General features: G+C 45.6%; 1 protein-coding gene across 1 annotated transcript in view; it reads left to right on the top strand.

Moving 5' to 3' along the window:
* Nucleotides 1-3,016: 3,016 nt before the first annotated feature.
* ASXL3 (ASXL transcriptional regulator 3) overlaps nt 3,017-21,047 on the top strand; it is a 125,054-nt gene continuing 107,023 nt past the window's right edge. Inside the window, exon 1 of the mRNA XM_053956983.1 lies at nt 3,017-4,824. Coding sequence (XP_053812958.1) covers nt 4,453-4,824 — 372 coding nt within the window. The 5' untranslated portion in view covers nt 3,017-4,452. The remainder of the gene's footprint in view (nt 4,825-21,047) is intronic.

Here is a 21,047-nt window from a genome sequence, read left to right on the forward strand (position 1 = left end):
ATCCCGCCGGCAGTCAGGCGCCATTTTCTCCCATGCGAGTGCTGGGAGCGGTCGCGTCTTTCCATCGAACCGCGCCACGTGACCAATAAACCGTTCCTGCCAAGCACGGAGTAAATGGACAAATTCCTTACCTCTTTGCCGGGTCCCTAGTGCACGGTAACAGAGACTGGCCAGCCCACGCGCCCGAGACACGGAGCCGTGTCCGGGAACCCGCGGCAGCAAACCCCGGCAGCACGTGGAAGCTACGCCACAGCCGGGCTCCCAAGAGCCGCGTGCAGCCGGGGAGAGCAAAAACCCACGCCGCAATTGGCGCCCGAACGTGGTGCCGAGGCCAGCGCTGAGCTGATCGCGTGGACGGAGGTTCACCGCGGAGCTTCAGGAACAGCGCTGGGAGCCGCCGCCGCCGGCCAGGGGCCGCGCCGCCGCCAAGGGGGGAGCGCCGCCGCCAAGCCAGAGCGGGCAGCGGTCCGCGCCGGACCACAGCTCCGTGCTGAAGAGAAACCGAGAGCAGGGGCTCTCCAAAGTACGTCAGTGAAGTCTCCGTCGCCCACGGGGGACCAGACAGTGTGTCCCGCGTGGGACAGGAAGTGCAAACTTTCGCAGCCAGGAGGGCAGAAGAAAGAACACTTCCCGGGACTCCCGGACCCTGGTGGCAGCTTTGCTTTGCAGAGACTTCAGTCTGGTAAGTATTAGTCGTGGAAACGTGTCCAGCTAATACGGGGAGGGCTTGCCGTGTTCCCGAGGTTGGGACGTGCGGCGCGCAGCACGAACGGCAGCCGCTGGAGTCGCCTGCGTTTTTTTGCTTTTTTTTCTCCTTTTTACTGCCCCAGGGGTGAGGTGGTTTGGGTGGAAGAAGCATGGGGACCGTGCTATCTGCCCAACAAAAAGAATTTTATTCCCAAGTTAAAGAAATCCTTTTGGTGAAGGGCCCCTACCCAAAAAATTTAGTTAAGAAATTTGTCCGGTGGTTGTTCTTTGCTTTCCCCCGTCTGTCTACCGAGGACGCGCGCAAAACGGAATTTTGGGAGCAAGTGGGAAAAAGGCTAGCAGAGGGGATCGGTAGGGATCCCTCCATAGATGACTGCTTCCCTAAATTCCATTTGTTGAACACAGATGTAGTAAAACATCTGAACGCGCGAAACTCGGTTGGGGAAGGGAAAGAACCATCCGGAAAATCTGTTACTCCCTCTGAATCTGTTTCCCCATCCCCTTCTCCTACCCCTTCTTCCCCTAACCCGGTTGGGCGAGGGGGAGCACCCCGTCGATCTGAGACGCAGGGCAGCTCCACAAACGTGGACCATGCTCCTGGCTCCCCCAAGCCACCCCGGCGTCCCTGCCTTAGCGAGATCGGTCGATTCGCTGAGGCCACGACCCTAAACCCCTTTTCCAATCCCTTTTTCCCCAGTTGAAAATCCCAGTTTCGGCGCTACCCCGCGCAGTTCTGTTTCTTTAAACCCCTTTCTTTGTTCCTCTGAGGAGGCCGAGGCCACGTGGTTGATCCCTTTGTCTTCCCAAGATGGAGGGCGGACACGTGGCAGGGTCTCTTCTTCCCACACCCCCTTTCTGTTCTTTGTTCCTGGTGTCCCCGCCTTTGACCCAACCCTCACCTGCCTCCCTGTGGGCGTGGGCGCTGCCCCCTCGGGAGGTCAGGTTACTCCCTCACCCATTGTTCCCCCTCGTGTGGGTGTTCCCTCCAGTCCTTTGCATGTCGTCCCTGCTGAGTCATCGACTCCGCCCTCCTCCACCAGGGAGAGCTCTGCCATCTCCACCCCGCTGCCTGAGGGAGGCAGCCCCCGTCCTGTTGCCCGTACCCTGTCCCCATCTTCCCATGGGTCCCGGAGATCCGGGCGGGAGGGAAGAGGAGGGGGGGGGGGGGGATGGGAACCCCTACCTCCAAGTTCCCATGGGCCCCAGACGTCTGGGCGGGAGGGAAAAGGAGAGAGGGGGGAATCGGAGCCCCTGCCTCCACATTCCCATGGTTCCCGGAGACCCGGGAGGGAGGGAAGCAGGGGGATGTGGGTCTCTGAGCATTTTCCAGGTTCCGTGGAATGGGTCGAGCCGACAGATGAGAGGCATGTAGAGGGATCGGAGGTTCAGGACAAGTTTGTCCTGGAAGCAGCATCCATGAACACTGCTGCCTTGGATGCCGTGCCCCCAAAGAACGCTGGTCCGAAGCAGCCTCCAGCAAGACGCCAGTGCTTCCACTGCAATCAGAGAGGACATTTTGTGGTTCAATGTCCGATTCTGCGCAGGGCACCCCCAGGGACAGTGGGAGGCGGGAGAGGGGGGGAGGGAGATCCCATTCCCCCAAAAAACTGAAGAAACAACGCGCACCTGCCTCGCGTGAAGATAAAAGTAAGGCAGGCCACAGCACCTTAAGGGGAGCTGTGAGTTATCAAGTAACTGTGCAGGTGGTAGTTCAGAACATCAGGGTGCCTTTGAGCGTGGCAGATGACCCCACCAATCGGGGGGTTGCATCAAACCGCAGGCGACGCAAAAGAAAAAGGACCCTACAGTCTCCTTAAAAAATGTTTTCCCCAAAGCCCCAGTCTGTGTGTGTCCCAAATCCCCATGTTTGTAATAAAGTTGTCCCAGTTTCCCTATCCCTAAACACCCGGAAAAGAACCAACCCCAGTACCATCTTCAGGCCCTCTCCACCTGCGTAGCAGTCAGTCACCGCAGCTGCAGCAGCAGAAGAAGCTGGGAGAAGAGGCCACTGCTTGAGAGACTGAATCAACACCACTGCTTTCTTTTTATATTTTATTAAGCGGGGAGATGTTGCATCCCGGAGTTTGGGTTTAGATTAGGGTTTTTAATTTATGTTAAAATAAGTCAAGTTCTGTAATCCCGCGTTTCCCCCGCGTTGTTCCCCCCCCCCCCCCCGCGGTTTCTGCCCCCATGTTGCCTGCTGCCGGATTCTTCCCCTGTGCCGCTCCTGTAACCACCCTGCCGTCCGGCCCCGGGAAACCCCGTGCTGGCCGCCCCGAGCCACACGGTCCCGCTCAGCCCTCTCTGGCTCGGTGCCCGCCCCTGCGGGGTTCTCTGGTTGGTCGCTGTTGCTGACGTCACCGCCACGGCAGCCGCCCCTATTGGCCGGCAGGCTGTGGATCCTCTCGCCCCGCCCCTCTATAAAGCCCTATCCCGCCGGCAGTCAGGCGCCATTTTCTCCCATGCGAGTGCCAGGAGCGGTCGCGTCTTTCCATCGATCCGCGCCACGTGACCAATAAACCGTTCCTGCCAAGCACGGAGTAAATGGACAAATTCCTTCCTCTTTGCCGGGTCCCTAGCGCACGGTAACAGAGACTGGCCAGCCCACGCGCCCGAGACACGGAGCCGTGTCCGGGAACCCGCGGCAGCAAACCCCGGCAGCACGTGGAAGCTACGCCACAGCCGGGCTCCCAAGAGCCGCGTGCAGCCGGGGAGAGCAAAAACCAGCGCCGCAGGCAATGACTGATAAATGTCCCTACATTTTTTTTATTTTGCTGTATTTTCAATACTGGAAACAATGAAGGTATTTCAAAGGCAGTTGTAATGAAATACTCAATTACTACAGACTTAGGTTTTTAGCATGGGCGATTAGATGTGAATAAAACCTGCGTGATTTGGAATACAAAGCCACTAAAGGTGAGGAAACGCAAAGGTAAGAAAAAAAAAACTGAAGTAGGACAGAGACATAAAAAGGTGGAAATGAAGTCAAAACCACAAAACATAGAGAAGTGATAGTAACAGCAAGCATTTTTTTTCTAAATGTTACTGAGGTGACAAAGGCAGCATTCAGTAAATAACACAGGAATATGTACCTTTTTCGACAACTGGCTGATTGCAAAAATTTTTGCACAACCTCACTGTCAAACCTGAAACAATGCAGCTGCAACAACATTTTTCTCAACATTTCTGAGGCATACTTAAATCCTCTACTTAATGTTATATAGACTGGAACCAAAACTAAATTTAGAAGCAGCTGCTTTAACGGAATTTTGGTTTTCTCATATTTTTAATATTTTATATAAGTGCGAGTGAATAATGAAATCTGGAAAGGTGCTATCTTCCATGCATCATTTCCCACTAAAATATAAATATGAGGAGGAACATCCAAAACACCAGAGTATGAGAATGGTCGTTTAGAGTGTTTGGGGAACCCTATCAGGTTCTTCTGTTTCCTTGAGGGGCTGAAGGTCCTTAGGGCTGTCCTGGTCCTTTTCTTGATAAAACAGACTAAGCACTGTGGTGGCTGGTTTGGCGTGATTCTTTTCCCCCCGCTAAACTGTTTATTTACGGAGAAATAAGGTTTAATGTTACCGAAGGAATAAGGCAGGGCGTAACACGGGTGCTGCTGAGAGGACAAAGGAGGGAGAGTAGGCACTGAATAGATGGATACAGAAAACCCTGAATAATTTCTAACTCGTTTCAATCCGAACAAAAAATACCTAATGCATTTCGATAATATTCCTAATGCAGTTTATAATCTGGGCGAAGGGAGGAAACACGGGGAAAAAAGGCCCCGCAGAACAATATCCTGCAACTCAGGAAGGTGTGCCAAGTCCCTTCGCTCCGCGTTTCGTGGGTATCTTAATCCTGGGTCATCCAATTAAAGAAAACCTCCTTCGGCGGTTTTACGAGCGCAGCACATCAACTCCCTTTGTTTACCCACTGGAACAAGATGTTCTTTCCTGTTCCGACAAGAAAAGGAGCTCAAACGCTAACGCCGGGTCCCTGCGCGCTGGCACCGGCCCGCCCGGGGCTGCCTTTGGTCCGGCATTCCCGCAGCGGGTCCGGCCGAAGCCAGGAGGGCACGGGCGGGCACCGCCGGGGCGGGGAGCCAGCGTAAGTAGGAGCCAGCGATCGGCTCGCACGCCGGGAGACGGCCGGGCGCTATGTCGGGCTGTCTTTACGGAACGCGGTGCGGCGCGAAGCGGGCAGAGGGCGGAGAGGGAGGAGAAGGGGCCGAGGGGGCCGCCCTCGCCACCACCTCCGACCGCCGCCCCCGCCCCAGCAGCGCGCCCGGCGCCGCGGCCCCGGGGAGCCGCCGCGGAGCACCACGGGAGTTGTAGTGCGGCGGCGCCGGCCGGCCCGCCATCCCGCTCCCCTCGCCGCCGCCCCCGGCCCGCGGCCCCGCTCTCGCGAGGCTTGGGGGGCGGGCGCGCTCTGGGGCGGGGGGCGCCGCCGCCGCCGCCGCCGTGGGGATGTTGGGCGCGGGCGCGGTTTCCCCGCGTGACGTCACAGCGCATTGTTGTGAGCGCGGCGGAGCATCCCTCAAGCTGTCACAGCTGTGCCGCCGCCGCGGGGAGCCTCTGCCCCCACCCTCCTCCTCCTCCTCCTCCTCCTCCTCCGCCCCCGCCCCTCCCGCCCCGGGGGCTCCAGAGCTCGGTGTCACCGTATCATTGTCCGTGCGGAACCCCTCCGGGCCCCCCCTCCCACTCCCGGTCCGCCCTCCCCCCGTTCCCCCCTCCCCGAACCACCTCAATGAGATGCAAACATGAAAGACAAGAGGAAGAAGAAGGACCGCACCTGGGCCGAGGCTGCCCGCCTGGTAGGTGCCGCGGTGGCAGCGGCAGCATTGTGTGTGTGTGTACGCGTGTGTGTGTGTGAGTGAGTGTGTGTGTGCGTGCGCGGGGTGAGCGCGTCCCGCCGCCGCCAGCCCGGCGCGCTGCCCGCCCGCCGCTTTGTTGCCGGCGGTCGGGGCCACTGTGAGGCGGGACGGGAGGGGGAGAGACAGAGAGCGTGTGAGCGAGTCCGAGGGGAAGAGTGTACGAGGGACTCCGAGAACGGGGGAGAGAGAGCCGGGGCGTGTGTGCGAGGGAGCGGGCAGGAGCGCGGGAGTGCCCGTGCGGGAGCGTCGGGAGGTGCGGGTGCGTGTGCCCGGCTGAGCCGGGCTGGCGGTCCGGGCAGCCGCGGCTCTGCCGCCCGTCCCCGCCTGCCTGGAGAGAAGAAATACCTACGTTCCTTCTGCGGTGTGTGCGTGAGGAAATGCCTCTATTCTTTTCTTCTTTCTGCATGTGTGTGTGTGTGTGTGTGTGTGTGTGTGTGCAGGGACCGTGTCTATCTCTGCAAAGTTCGTGCATCAGAGATCCCGAGGAAATCCCTCCTTTTAATCTAGAGAAAAGTGAAATAGCCGGGATTTGCCTTTCTATCACTTTAGTGGGGACAGGACAGGGGTGAGGGGCGTTAGAGACAACTCTGACCTGGGATTTCGCTTCACCCTCTCTACTTCCACCACGGAGCTGGGCAATGTCCGGGGCAATGTAACCCGCTTCTGGAAAGGCTCCGTGGCTCTGGCGACTCGGTCCATTCCCACTTCATTAAGAAACTGTCTCCCTTACCCTACTGTATCTGTTCTCATGAATCTGTATTGCTGTTTGCTAAGTGTAACAGAGTACATTGTTTATGTTGTTTTCCCGTTTCGGAGTATGTCTGGGTTCTCTATTCGAGGAATTTTGCAACAAATATTTACACACGGTACAGCACGTATGGTTGTACACGTCCGTATGCGTGTCTTCTGCAAAGTTGGGTCTGGTTCAGCTCCAGCTGAGTGCGTAGAAAGATGACAAAGCTGGAAGGATAGGCTGCTGGCCGCGTTGCTTTTTTTGTATCTACACGAACTTTATCTTTTATTCATCTCTGTTACAGCCTGAATTGTTTAAGTAACATGCCATTGCTAGTGTTGCATCTGTTTCTGGTAGTGCGTAATGCTATCCTATTATTATTATTTGTTGAGTGTATTTGTGAAGCGCTTTCCTTGTAAAAATGTTTTCACCTCATTATATGAATTCCTAGATAGGAAGTTCAGCCTCTCTCGCCTATGTAAATAATTATAAGGTATTAGAGAGACACTACCTATAGATGTCTCTGTAAGCTGTATCGAGGTACTCTCGTAGGCTTGGGCAGTGCTAAATTCCGATGTGGCTCGTTGTACATCACCCAACATTTTGTAATAATGCAGCATTAGTGAAGATGCTCTGATATGGTGTCGCTACTGTACTCTCTTATTTCTTGTGATTGTAACAGAAGTTTTACTGCAGTAAAATACTCACCTTTGTCAAAGTAGTTTTGGCAGCAGATGTTGCTACAGTACTTGTTTCTCCATGCTCTAAACTGACGAATGTGCATTCTAAAGTCTATAAAATACATCAAATTGCTATCCTAACTTTACTCTTTCAAGCTGCTGCTACAGTTACCATTGTAAGCTGTATTTTGTTTGACGAATGTGCATAAAGGAATTTATTGTGTATCGAGTAAAATTGCTGTTCCCATGTGGTCTAATACATGGAAAAGTTTAAAGCCTCTGGAGAACAAAGGCTGAGCCACTGCTGTGAAGAAGGGCTAAGAGTCTTATTTTCATGATGTCCTATTGCTTCACATTTCCCCCCAGAAGAGTAATGACTTGCTAAAATCAAGTAGCATGTAAGATGATACACAGCTGTATATAAGTGGTGAAGATACACAAGGTCCACAGTGTGGTTTTGTCCAGCCTCCTGGGGTTGCTAAGTTCTACAGAGATTGTCCCAAGTCTGTTATGTGAATGACATGTGCTGCTGCTCCGACCAGCTACTGTCTTGCATTAGTCTTTGCTACCTGTATACACTTCCATATGTTTGCAAACCACTAGGAAAGATTGAAGCCGAAATTGCTGCTCCTTACAGTGTTTTATGTTAGGACCCTGATGGTTCATTATGACTTTGTTTTCTTGGGATACAGTAATGTATTACTGCAAAGTTTGATTAAATCAATTTCTTTCCACAGACAAGTAAACAATGAAGTGATTGATACCTACTCACAAAAAACGACTCATGACTTACCTAGATCAATATGTTGCTAAATTGTATACTGATGCATTATTTTTAGGAAAAAGATGGTGAATTAATGCATAGAGCAATTGTATGGACATTTACATTGTAGATTTTCTATAAAAGCCCTTACATTGCAACAGTATTAAGCTTTCAAAGTGAAGTGCTAAAAAGTATGAAATTATACAGATAACATTGCTGGCGTTGCTTTATCATTCTGTTTTTCATGTCCATATATTACAATGTGCACTTTAAATGATGTACTTGCATGCCAGTTTCCCAACTATTAAAAGTTCACTCACTAGAGCTGCAGAATTTTAATTATGCTTTCTTTGTTTGTTGTGAGGTGCCATACTTTATTTTTTGTACGCCTTTCAAACGGTGCCTAAGCAGATTTTCATTTTATGTTTCGATTGTACATACACAACTATTATTAGCAGCACCCAGTAGCTTCCCAAATGCAAATGTTCTATACTTGCAACATGCCTATGAGGTTAAGTATTTTGACCTCTGCTTTACCCATGCAGAGTTGAGACATGGAAAGATTAAGTACCTTACTCAAAGCTGTTCAGGAAATCTGTGGGAGAGGTAGTTATGATACCAACAGTGTCTCTGTAGTAGTTCTGTTTCACAGTCGTAAAATCATCTTCCTTCTGTGGCTACACTTTTGCCTCATACATTCTCGGTTACTACTTCTCTCACAGTAGTTACAACAGAAATTTATATGGTCATGTCTCTGTATTCAATTTACAGTGAAACTCATAATGTACCGTATAATAGTTATGGATAAAAAGGAACGCAAGAACTGGACTTGAGCCTGGAGTTGTTTCACAGGTCTCCATTTCCCATATTCACAATGAAAAAAACAGAAGTAGTTCAGAAAAATATGGCTGTCTTAAAACACACTGTAATGTGTAAGTGCTGAGGCTCCAGACTAACTGTCAGTGTTGTATTTACTCATTTTCAGTATTTGATTAAGGAGTCTTTGAAAACCTCCTGCAATGCAGTGTTTTTTCAAATTGTTCTCTTAATTTTTAATACATAAGCAGGAAAGGTCTCCCATTCTATTAATCTCTTACTGTAAATACCATGTATGTGATATAGACAATAAAGTAGCAGCCACTGGCTTGCCCTCTATCAGAACTTGGATTTCATGGAAGAAGTCTCCTGCAGAGAGTTGAATCTTTCTGTCTGTGTCACACTGCTTTTTTTTCCTCATGCAAGTCTGCTTATCTTAGGGCAAGGCATAGCCCAGCTTACAAGCATTCCTGAGAAATGAACGCATGTGCAGGATCAATGGAATGGTGGCATACCATTAACAGTTCATGTTACAGAGCCCATTTTGTAGAACACACATTTTTATGGACAAAATTGCAACTTGTCTTTACAACCTGCCAAAGGGCATGTCTTTGATGTAGACCCGGTGTGTCAACTCACTTTGTACTTTGCAGCAGACTATAGCAGTGCTTGTGTATGATGTGGGCATTATCTCCATGCTAGTCTTCTGCTTTTTGTGTCTGATAGACTAAGATAGAACACTTAAAAGAATGAGAACAAAAGAAAACCTTTCAAGGAAGGAGGAGAAACATCCTGTCTTTCCTTTGTCTCTTAGTGGATCCTCATTTGATGTAGCTGTATTGTTGTTTTCTGATCATACATGGAACTCATTAAAATTGTATAGAAAGGTTAAACACTTGAGTAGTTAAAGCAATTTGTAGTGATTCCTTTCAGATGAAAAATCTTCTGTTTAGCTTCACAAGGACTCTCAAGCTATTGCTTGAAGTCCTGAAATAGTGAATTCTGCCTCTTAAACATTTATTGTCATAAAATTCTGCATAAAAACTAGTGAAATGAAAAATACTGAGAACAAAACATGCCCAAGGATACTCTGCCACATAAGAACTGATGACAATTTTAAGTAAGCTGCAGTGATCCAACTTTTATCATTTGACTTCCAGACATGATCATCCATTGTTATTTGTAGGACTTTGAACCAAAGGCCTGAACAGAGTGAGTGGAGACTGGTCGCTTTGGGAATGCAGAGCTCAGAAGCACAGACCATCTGCCTATGAAGGGTGATAGTTTATGGTAACATTTTAAAAACACTTTTTTATTAATAACTTGTCCTAATTATTGCCCTTTCCTGTAAGTAGTATTTTGAAATGTAGTTCAGTCTCTGCCACAAGCTAACAATAAAGCAGAAGATAATCCCAAGAATGAGAACAGTAGTCCTTGTTTGGTTATTTGGGTACTGGATCACCTCTCTAGTATTTTTGCTCTTTCTTCTCCAAATTTTGTTCTGAAAGAAAGGTTTTCTTGTGTTACTGAGGACTTATGTGCTTTCCAGTTCTATGGAGAGTCCTTGTGGGTCAGGTGACATGTACATATTGGGTGAGTAATACTGATATCTTAATTCATGTGTTTCTTGCAGTAGTCTCCTGACAGGATCCCGCTCTTAACTAAGAGCGGTTTGTTTCCTCTTGTAAACTTTAAGAAAAATATGCTAATTAATTAGGGAAACTGATGCTGGAAAAAAAGCATGAAAACCAGCCATTGGAATTGTTAGCTTGCATGCTGCTGTTTAATGTGGCTGGCTGTCCAAAAGCTGATTGTTACTTCATCTGGTATGCTGAGATAGTGTAGTTGAAACAGATCATGTTACAGTATGGAAGTATTTTTGTATTGCATCTTCATATTTGAAGACCACAAATGAAACAGAAAACTAGAAGAGTAACTTCTGCATAGCTAGACCATTGATGATAATCCCTTTTACTTTTATGTTAAGCCTTTGATTTTGTTACTATAAATAACATTTAAAAGCATTGTGCTAAAGGAGCTTCATGTATCTTTAAAAATGGAAAATTTGATATAACTTTGTTTTACGGTATTAAGGATTTCTTTGTTGTTGGCTTAACAGAGACCTGCTATTATTTCCATATTTGTTCTGAGTTAATTCTTTTTCAGACATGCAGAAACATTGTGGCTTGGGAAGTTTTGATGGCCTTTCCCTTTGATCCACAATCAATGCTGCTTTGAAGAGCTGTATTTTAGTTTAGTTGGCTCTAGGGCTTCCTCCAGTTTGTTTTATTCAAAGCAATTTTTGCAGTTGTTAGACAAGGTTGAACCTGCACTTATTTTTTTTCCTACCTTCTGTGGTTTTGGTGTCAATATTTTATTTTGTTAGTGTGAAATACCATTAATAAGTGTGGCTTTAGTATTTTTTATTATTTTAAATAAATAAATAAACAACATCTACAAAAAATGTCGTCTATTTCAGCTCACCTTTTGCATTTTTCTAGGGTACATTGAGAGAAATGAGATTCTTAGTCTTTATCTTGAGACAGCCCTTTAACCCTTGGCATTGGAGACCTTTAGGTAGGCAAGAACCTTACCCAGGAATGGGACCTGTTTTCAGTAGTGCCACATTATTTCTGTCAAAGCAGGGTAATATGAGAAAACCCTAACAGGAACCTAAATATGAGCATTCCTCAATAGTGTGAAGGCGTTCTCAGTGCCTTAAGGTATGATTTAATGTTCCCTGTTACAGTAAATCTTTCCAGTGTCTTCTGGCTTACCTTTCTCTGTAGAAGAGCCAATATTTTCCTGACATACTGGATGTTCTGTTGAAATAACTGTTCTAGTTTTTCTTCTTCCAAGAGATGTTTTGGTCAGTTGCATGTGCAACTGCAGTGAAGTAGTTTCCACTAACCACACTCAAGACCTTACCACACTTCACAGCTAGGTAGCTTTGGACTTGCTAGCTCAGTTCACCAAGTCCCTGTATCCAAACCATGCCATTGCAGCATCTTAGTCTGGGCCAGGTAGCATGCTGTTCTTAAGGTGGAAAGCCAAAGTTACTGTACTTCCTGCTGGAGCTTCTTTTGTTCTTTATACTGTGATCAGCAAATTAGTTATGTGGAGAATCATGTGCTAAACTTGGCCTCTTGACTTTGGAGTAAGAATTTTGCTTTTGTTGGTTTTTTTGGTGGTTTTTTTTTTGGTTTTTTTTTTGTTTGTTTGTTTTTTTGTTTTTTTATTTTTTTTTTTTGTTTTTTAATGTTGTAAGCTTCAAAGTGTTTTCTGTTTTACTGGGTGTGATGATGATGGTCTTGGTATTCCCTGTAAGTAGCAGTAACTAAATAGAGGCCTCCGATTTTGCTGTCAAAACCTGGGAAAAGATGTGATTAGTGGAAATTATTTCATTATTGTTCCATGAGTTCCAGATGAAACTGAGCAAATTCTCCTTCTGAGGAACTTGCAGACTGAAGAAACCAAATATCTTAGCCTTCACTCTGGGTCAGCTTCCAATGCAAAGACAGGGCAATAAGCAGTACATCCTAGTACAGGCCATTTGCTCATCCTGTGAGTTTAGGTAGCAAATCCTTGTGCTGCTCAAGCACAACAGATTGGTCATAAGTGGTTCATTAATCACTTACCAACTTTGGATGATAATTACATCCCCAAAGAACCCCAAGTTGTTGAAATGCTGGCCCTCTGAGGCTGCTCTTTTTTTGAGAAGTCTGCCAGATAGTTTTCTGTTGCTGGAGTTCCTGTCTTGGGAGGAGATGTACTTGCTGGGGATGTAAAATGGTACAGAGGTGCCTGCTGATTACTTGCAGCTAATCTTGGTTTGAAAGGATGACCTACAACTTTCTGAATGGTGCTAGGTCTCTAGCAAAGACACTGAATGAGTGTCAGGTGACAGAGAAACCATCTGGCAGTACATGCTGGAGCTTCTTTGATGTCAGTGCACTGACTGTGATTAGGGATGGCACTTAGTGTTGAAGGGGTCTAGAGGAGCTCCATTAAGCTTTGGTTCAAGCAAGCTCTAGTGTTTCTGATATTGGAACAGGAGCATCTGGGTGATGTGATGTTTTCATCCTTTGACTTAAGAGTTCAGCTCTCTATAATTTCTTGAGCTCAGCAGGACAAAATCACCCTGGCCTGTGACTTTCCTCAATATTGGATGACCTTTTACTTGAGTTTTTTAACATATGGCATCCAGCTTTTGCATTGCAGCTTATGACTGATGTGGCCTCTTGTACCTCAGGTGTCTAAGATTTGCTTTGTAGTGTAGCATCGAGTTTTGTTTCTGTCTGACAGCATTTGCCAGGATCAGCTGCCACAGTTCAGTCTGTTGCTCTGGAGTCATCAGACTCATTAGACAGTTTGGGCTATAGTTCTGTGCAGAAGATATTCCAGGTCACATCCTAGATTATTGTTCACGACTTTGGATCATCAGAAAGTAATTTGTTTAGAAGGCACATATTACATGCTGTGTTTTGAAACTTGTCATCCTATATGCATAAATTGGTCTAGACAAGCCTGTGATGAGAGTCTCCTCACTGCGTGTAGTGGGTCAGCTCTAGAGATCACTATCCTGTGGGTGACAGTTGCATCCTATAGAACATAGCCTGACTTACAGATAACATTTCCTAAACCTTTACAACTTCAGAAGTGTTCCTTGAGAGACAAGATCCTGAGCTACTAGGTTGTTTGCTTTGGAGAACTCAAGGCTATTTTCTTTTTTGTGATTTTGCTTAGATCTTATGGACAGAATTAGGAATTTAATTAATCAATCAGGGCTTATAGTTGTTTTATCCTAGTTATCTTCCTGTGTAATTTGACATCTAGAGAAGGAAGAAAGCCTTAGCCAAAGGCTATCAAACATTTGAAGGTGAAATTTTGATTCTATTTGAACTGACTCTTAGCAGCATGGAGAACCTAACTAACCGTGTAGTTGTTCACATGTTTGGTGAGATGCCTTGTGAAATGTCTAAAGTCTAGTAAATCACAGTCAAATTAATGTCTCAAATTATTTGCTCCTACTTTTGTGACTTGAACCTTCTTTTTTATATAAGATGAGGCTTTACCACTATCATTGTATTGCCAAAATACTTAACTATTTTTCATTAAGTGATACCATGTGGTTTGATTATTTCTTTTTCTGTTCCATAAATTGAAACTGAATGTCTATTGATACCTATTTTTAGATATATGTTAATTCTTTTTATGCCTGAAATTCCCAGTTATCCATCACCTGCTGGCACTTGCTGTATCAGCGAAGCATGTGACATTCCTTGTCACTATGCCTGCCTGCCAATATTACCTAGCAAGAGTAAGAGGAAAAAATAGACCCTTATTTTCCATAGTCTGCTGTCGTTCTTCTGGACCAAGATTCTGGCAGTTATCTCAAAATCATTACATTCTCTGATCATACTTGCTTCTTTAATCTCATTTGGAATTTCTGTAATTTAGAAATTCTAGAATGGTAAGACCAATGAGAACCTCTTTGGGACTTGGTGTTTCCTTTGAGAAAAGCATCTTAATTAAAGCATTACTTTGATAGAAGGTGGAGTTGGAAAGGGCCTCAAGGTCACCTTGTCAGTTCACACTTATAAAGAAGTCGTACAACCCCAGTTAGTTTTAGTTTTGTGAAATTAATAAAATTACTAACTTTTATTACAGATACGAACGACTTGTCTGGCCTTTGCCAGAATCTGCTCTTTTAGTGAAAATTTACATTCGGCTTTAAAAAATGAGAGAATAAAGAAAATAAAATTATTAGGAAAAGTTTTCCAATGAGCATGATTTAGAATTTAGATGCACTGTGTTTTTTCTGACAGTGACTAGACAGAAAGCATCAATTTTCTAGTACAGATTGAGAATTCTTTATCTAGTTAATGTTTCTCATTCATATTTTCTCGGGTTTTTGAGGCATTTTGGGCTTAGTTTCATGGGGTTTTTTTTGAGAGTTTGATGCAGCAATGCTGCAGCAGGTTTGTACATAGAGCAGTAGTACTTAATGCATTCTAATTTATTCCATAATTTGTTTCATTCACAACACATATTTTTGAGACATTTTGCAACTACACATCTTGTTTTAAAAATTAAAATGCAGAATAATGTAGTGAGGCTCATTGTCTAGGTGTGGAATAAGCTCAGAATCCACTGTAGAAGAAATCTTCAAATAATGGACCATTAAAGAGATGCTAATACCTTTTCATTACTGATTTCAGGCTACATAGTCATGCACCTTCCTGAAGGTACCCTCCTGGGCAACAGCTGAAGTGCTTTTTGCTAGATATCCCAGGAGGAAATATTTGGTGAGAGGGAAGAATAAGGATTAAATGTTTTGATGCAATCCCTTGAATTCCTGACTTGAAGTCCTAATCATATCTATAGATATATCTCTATATATGTATGTAGATTTGCAGGTATTGGGTTACAGGCCTGTGAATCTGACTGGGAGAATCATAGAAATGAGGCTACATGCCTGGGACATTTGATCTGTCCATTATGAACATCCTTTTTATAGACAATTATCAACAGCAAGAAATGGATGCTGCTCCCAGTTTCATCTTGCAGTCAGATTTTTCATGCTAAAATCCTGTTCCTCCAGTCAATGTTTAGGGATCAGCTGACTCATTGCCAACTTCCCCTGTTGCTTTTGGAATGAGAGCTACCCATCTGAGTGGAATGTCAGGGATAACCAACCCTGTGACTTTGTCTTGGACTGATGTACCTGGTCTTTAAAAAAAGTCTGTTACTGAAATCTGTGGTTTTTGGAGCATGGGATTGGCTCCCAAGGGGCAAACACTGAAAAAAAAATGGAATTACTGCTTGATACCATCTTGAATGCTGTAGCTGTCTCTTATGAGGAAGGATCTTCCCTGTTCTTTGTAATAACAGTGTTCCAATGACAGCGAGCCCCACTAAGTGGTTGTGATGTTAAAACATGCTCTGGCTTGGATTTGTAGACGCACTTCAGAAGCAGAGGGCTGTACTTCACAAAGTAGACTTGCAGATTTTTATCAAGTCTGTCTGTGCAAGTTACTGCATGCCTTTGATACATGTATCAGTGACGATTATTGCATTTACTGAGTTCCTTCGCAGGAGCTTCTCAGTACCTGTGCTGCTGATCAGCCCATGGCAGTAAATGTTTGATGTTCACTGCAGCCATTGTGGGTTGTTAATTTTGCCTCCCGTTCCAGCAGCATCAACACTTGAGGAGGAGGCCTCAGAGCTCTCCTGTGGCTGTCTGGGAACTTTTCTGTTGAAAGGGAATATAAGTAGAGAAGTGTGAGCAAACAGTTGCATGACTGCCTGAAGGATGCAGGTTACGATGCAAGAAATTAATAATGTGAGTGAGCAGAGTGAAAGTGACAATAATGTGAGTGGGCGTTAGAGTGAAAGGCCTTGAGAATAAAGTCAGTGTCCAAGAAGTGATTTAAGCTGTTGTATTTCATGGACTCCAGAAAAGTAGTCTTTCTGGTGGTCTGTGAACTACACACACAGTGACAAATTCAATAAAAGATGGGGAGCTATAAAAATTTGAACTCATGGTGTCAAAACAGTTGATCAAAAATATTTTGTATGGATTTTGAAAGTTAGATCAGAAAAGCATTGTCTTACTGACTTTTAATCTGTTTAATAAAATGAACCAACAAAAAAACTCAATCTAAGATATCTTAGTAAAAAGAAATAAAATAGTAATATTTTTTTTCTTCAAGGACCTGTTTTGTTGGGTTTTTGAGTTTTTTTTTGTTTTTGTTTTGTTTGGTTTTGTTTGGTGTTTTTTTGTTTGCTCAGGGTTTTTGTCTAGATTTATATTTAATTAAATAATTGTTATTTTGCATAATAGTTCTGTCTCCAGCAATTCATAGGGTTTGCTACTTTGCTTGGAAATAGACTGTTTGACACATTATCAAGCCTTTCTAATCATACAAGAACAGGTTGCCTGGAGAAGTTGTGAATGCCCAGTCCCTGGAAGTGTTCAGTGCCAGGTTGGATGGGCCTTTGAACAATGTCATCTAGTGAAAGGTGTCTCTGCCCAAGGCAGGGCCATTGAAACCAGATGATCTCTAAAATCCCTGCCAACCCAAACCATTCGATAGTTCTATAATTCTCAGAATCTGTAACACTTCCATTAAATAAAAAATAGCATGAAAATAATATCTCTGTCATTGTTAGTCAATTTTAACTGTCCTTGATGAGGACAGACTCAGTTTCATCCTGTAATTTTCTTGTGCTAGTTCATTTTATTAGTGTCTGAGCTGTAGGAAAATATTTCAAGCTATTTAAAGTAATGTTAAATAGAGTGAAATAATGCTTCTGTCTTCATTTTGAGCCAGATCTACAAAAGTGACAGCTTGGATAAGTGAAGCTGGTATATATGCATGGTGGTTGGGAAAAAGAAAGGTTCTGAAAGAGCTGCAAAGCAAATAAAAGGTTTAGGAGACTTTAAAAAACAGTGCATTTGTTCGGTGTTATCTGCATTGTTGGAGCTGTTATGGCAAGAAGCTTCATGTGTGAGTTCAACTGTTTTTAAATGTTGAATTTAATTTTATAAAAAGATATGTGTGTGGAGGAAGAGGGAGAGAATCTGGGAATTCTGAGAATTAATGTTCTGGGAAAAAAATGAGGTTTTAAATGCTCCATCCATACATAATAATAGTTATGAAGCTTATTACTTTTAGCACTTGCATATATTTTCTGGGATTACTAGGAGAGAATGAAACTGGCTTTATGTCTGTTTGCATGTCATGTGGTGAAGAGAATGTATGCTTGGGTGATACTGATGTAATCCTGGGGAGAAAAATGACAATACTGCATTGGGGAGCAGTGGAGAAAATGGAGGTGTTCTTGTACCAATGAGAAGTAGAATAGCAAAGATAGTGAAGGAAATAAAAAAATAAATCTGACTGACAATGAAAAAAATGAGGAAAAAGTCCCAGTTTCTCAATTCATTGATAAAATATAGTTTATTTATTTATTCATTTTTCTACCATTTAACTTAATTGTATCATAGCTAAAGTCCTCAAACTTTCATCTTTAAAATTTAAATTCTTCTCAGACTTTAAGAGTAAAAGGATTTCAATGAAACACCAAGATTAAAAAAAATAGTCTGTGTTATCTTCTTTATAAAATACAGCCCTTTGTCTTGGAAATAAAATGCTATGTTTACATGATGTTACATTCAGTGTATTTTTAGAGCAAGTTGTACTATGGTCTATCTTGGCTAAAGGAGTGTTGTTGAAATTATGAGTAATGCCCTTGAAATAAATGAAGAAGAAAACCAATTTGTCATCTGAAATATTTTCTAATTCATTTGGCAGTAAGGTCTCCTATTAGAATTTTCAGAATTGGTTTGAAATTATCTTGCCCTTATTATTTTACTAGAGCAACAAAAATAAAAAAAGATCTAGATTCTCCCACTGGAGCCTCTAGGTCCAAGGCCATCTTGGGCACAGTGACCACGATATGATGGAGTTCTCAGTGAAGTAAGAAAGAGGTTCACCAAAACTATCTTGGACTTCTGGAGGGCAGACTTCAGCCTGTCCGGGACAGTGGTTCAGAGATCATCTTGGGAAACAGCCCTTAAAAACAAAGGAGTCCGGGAAGGCTGGACATACTTTTAGGAAGGAAATCTTACAGGCACAGGAGCAGGCTATCCCTAGGTGCCAAAGGATGAGCCATCAGGGAAGAGCACTGGCCTGGCTGAACAGGGAGCTTTCACTGGAACTTGGGGAGAAAAAAAGAGTTCATAACCTTGGGAAATAGGGGCAGACAATCAAGAAGAGTACAAGGATGTCATCAGGTCTTGTAGACAGAAAATTGGATTGGTGAAAGCTCAGCTAGAACTCCATGTTGTCACCACTGTGAAAGATAATACAAAGTGGTTTTATAAATGCATTAACAACAAGAAGAGGGCCAAGGAAAATCTCCATCCTTTATTGGATGTGGAAGGGAAATTGTGACCAAAGATGTGGAAAAGGCTGAGGTACTTGATGCCTTCTTTGCCTCAGTCTTCTGCAGGAAGATCCGATATCCTCAAGGCAGCCACCTGCTGAGGTGGTGGGCAGGGACAGGGAGCAGAATAGAGCCCCTGTAATGCAGCAGGGAGCAGCCAGTGCCCTGCAGTAATGCAGCAGGGAGCAGCCAGTGCCCTGCAGTAATGCAGGAGGGAGCAGCAGTGCCCTGCAGTAATGCAGCAGGGAGCAGCAGTGCCCTGCAGTAATGCAGGAGGGAGCAGCCAGTGCCCTGCAGTAATGCAGGGGGGAGCAGCCAGTGCCCTGCAGTAATGCAGGAGGGAGCAGCCAGTGCCCTGCAGTAATGCAGGGGGGAGCAGCCAGTGCCCTGCAGTAATGCAGCAGGGAGCAGCAGTGCCTTGCAGTAATGCAGCAGGGAGCAGCAGTGCCCTGCAGTAATGCAGGAGGGAGCAGCAGTGCCCTGCAGTAATGCAGGGGGGAGCAGCAGTGCCCTGCAGTAATGCAGGGGGGAGCAGCAGTGCCTTGCAGTAATGCAGGAGGGAGCAGCAGTGCCCTGCAGTAATGCAGGAGGGAGCAGCAGTGCCCTGCAGTAATGCAGGGGGGAGCAGCAGTGCCCTGCAGTAATGCAGCAGGGAGCAGCAGTGCCCTGCTGTAATGCAGGGGGGAGCAGCAGTGCCCTGCTGTAATGCAGGGGGGAGCAGCAGTGCCTTGCAGTAATGCAGCAGGGAGCAGCAGTGCCCTGCAGTAATGCAGGAGGGAGCAGCAGTGCCCTGCAGTAATGCAGGGGGGAGCAGCAGTGCACTGCTGTGCCAGCTGACACTCACCAGTCTGTGGGGCCGGATGGGATCCACACCAGGGTATGGAGGGAGCCAGCAGAAGAGCCAGGCTGCTCACCAGCATTTGTCACCAGTCCTGGTCAACCAGGGGGGACGCAGAGAACTGGAGAGTGGGCAGTGTGATGTGATGCCCACCTGCAAGAAGGGTTGGAAGGAGGATCTGGGGAACTACAGGCCTGTCAGTCTGACCTCAGTGTCTGGAAAGGCACCATCTTGTAGCACATGCAGGACAACCAGGGGATCAGACCCACGTAGGTTTAGGAAAGTCATGTCCTGCCTGACCCAGCTGATCACCTTTTTATGACCAGGTGACCAGTCTGCTGGATGTGGGAAAGGCTGTGGATGTTGTCTACCTGGATTTCAGTAAGGTCTTTGATACTGGCTCCCACAGCATTCTTGTGTAGAAACTGTCTGCTCATGGCTTTGATGGGTACAGTCTTTGGATTAAAAACTGGCTCGATGACTGAGCCCAGAGAGCAGTGGTGAATTGTGTTAAATCCAAATGTGTCTGGTCATAGTGGTGTTCCCCCAGGGCTCAGTTTTGGGGCCAGTATTGGAGCCATCCAGTTTAATATATTTTTAAATTATTTGGATGAGGGGGATTGAGTCCACCCTAAGTGAGTTTGCAGATGACAGCAAGTTGGGTGGGAGTGTTGATCTGCTGGAGGGCAGGAAGGCTCTGCATGGGGATCTGGACAGGCTGGATCAATGGGCTGAGGCCAGTGGTGTGAGGTTCAACAAATGCCAAATGCCAGGTTCTGGACCTGGGTCACAACAACCCCAGGCAGTGCCACAGGCTGAGGGGAGGAGTGGCTGGAAAGTGACCCAATGGAAAAGGACCTGGGGGTGGTAGTTGACTGTGGCTAAACATGAGCCAGCATGTGCTCAGGTGGCCAAAAATGCCAGTGGCATCCTGGCCTGTATCAGAAACAGTGTGGCCAGCAGGATCGGGGCAGTGATTGTCCCCTGGTACTTAGCACTAGTCAGGCCTCACCTCGAATCCTGTGTTCAGTTCTGGGCCCCTGAATCTGGGAAGGACATTGAGGTGATGGAGTGAGTGGGTCTTTAGCACAAGTGTGATGAGGAGCAGCTGAGGAAGTTGGGGGTGTTTATTGTGGAGAAAAAGGAGGCTCAGGGGGGGGTCTTATCATTCTCTACAACCACCTGAAAGGAAGCAGTAGCCAGGTGGAGATGGTCTCCCAGAAAACCAGCAACAGGACAAGAGGAAATGCCTCTGGCTGCACCAGAGGAGGTTCAGGTTGGACAATGGAAGAAATTTTTCACTGAAACATATTTAAGCATTGGAATGGACTGCCCAGGAAAATGGTGGAGTCACCATCCCTGGAAGTGTTCATAAAATTCCTGGACATGGCTGTAGTCTAGTTGACAAGGTGGTGTTTTGTCAAACGTTGTACTCGAGGATCTTGGAGGTCTTTTCCAACCTCAGTGATTCTGGGATTCTGATTGTTTCAAAGGTAGAGTATGAAGTCAGTAGCTACACCAGAAACCCAAATTGAGGCACTGTAATTTTTCCCTACAGCTAAAATAGATTATTCTTCCATAGAGCTAAAATCTATTATTTTCAGCTTCTAAAACATTAAATATAAAATTATGTGCCTAAACCCCATAGACATTGAATTTATTGGCCAGTAGCA

Source organism: Vidua chalybeata, chromosome 1 (assembly GCF_026979565.1).
Source record: "Vidua chalybeata isolate OUT-0048 chromosome 1, bVidCha1 merged haplotype, whole genome shotgun sequence".
Taxonomy (NCBI): domain Eukaryota; kingdom Metazoa; phylum Chordata; class Aves; order Passeriformes; family Viduidae; genus Vidua; species Vidua chalybeata.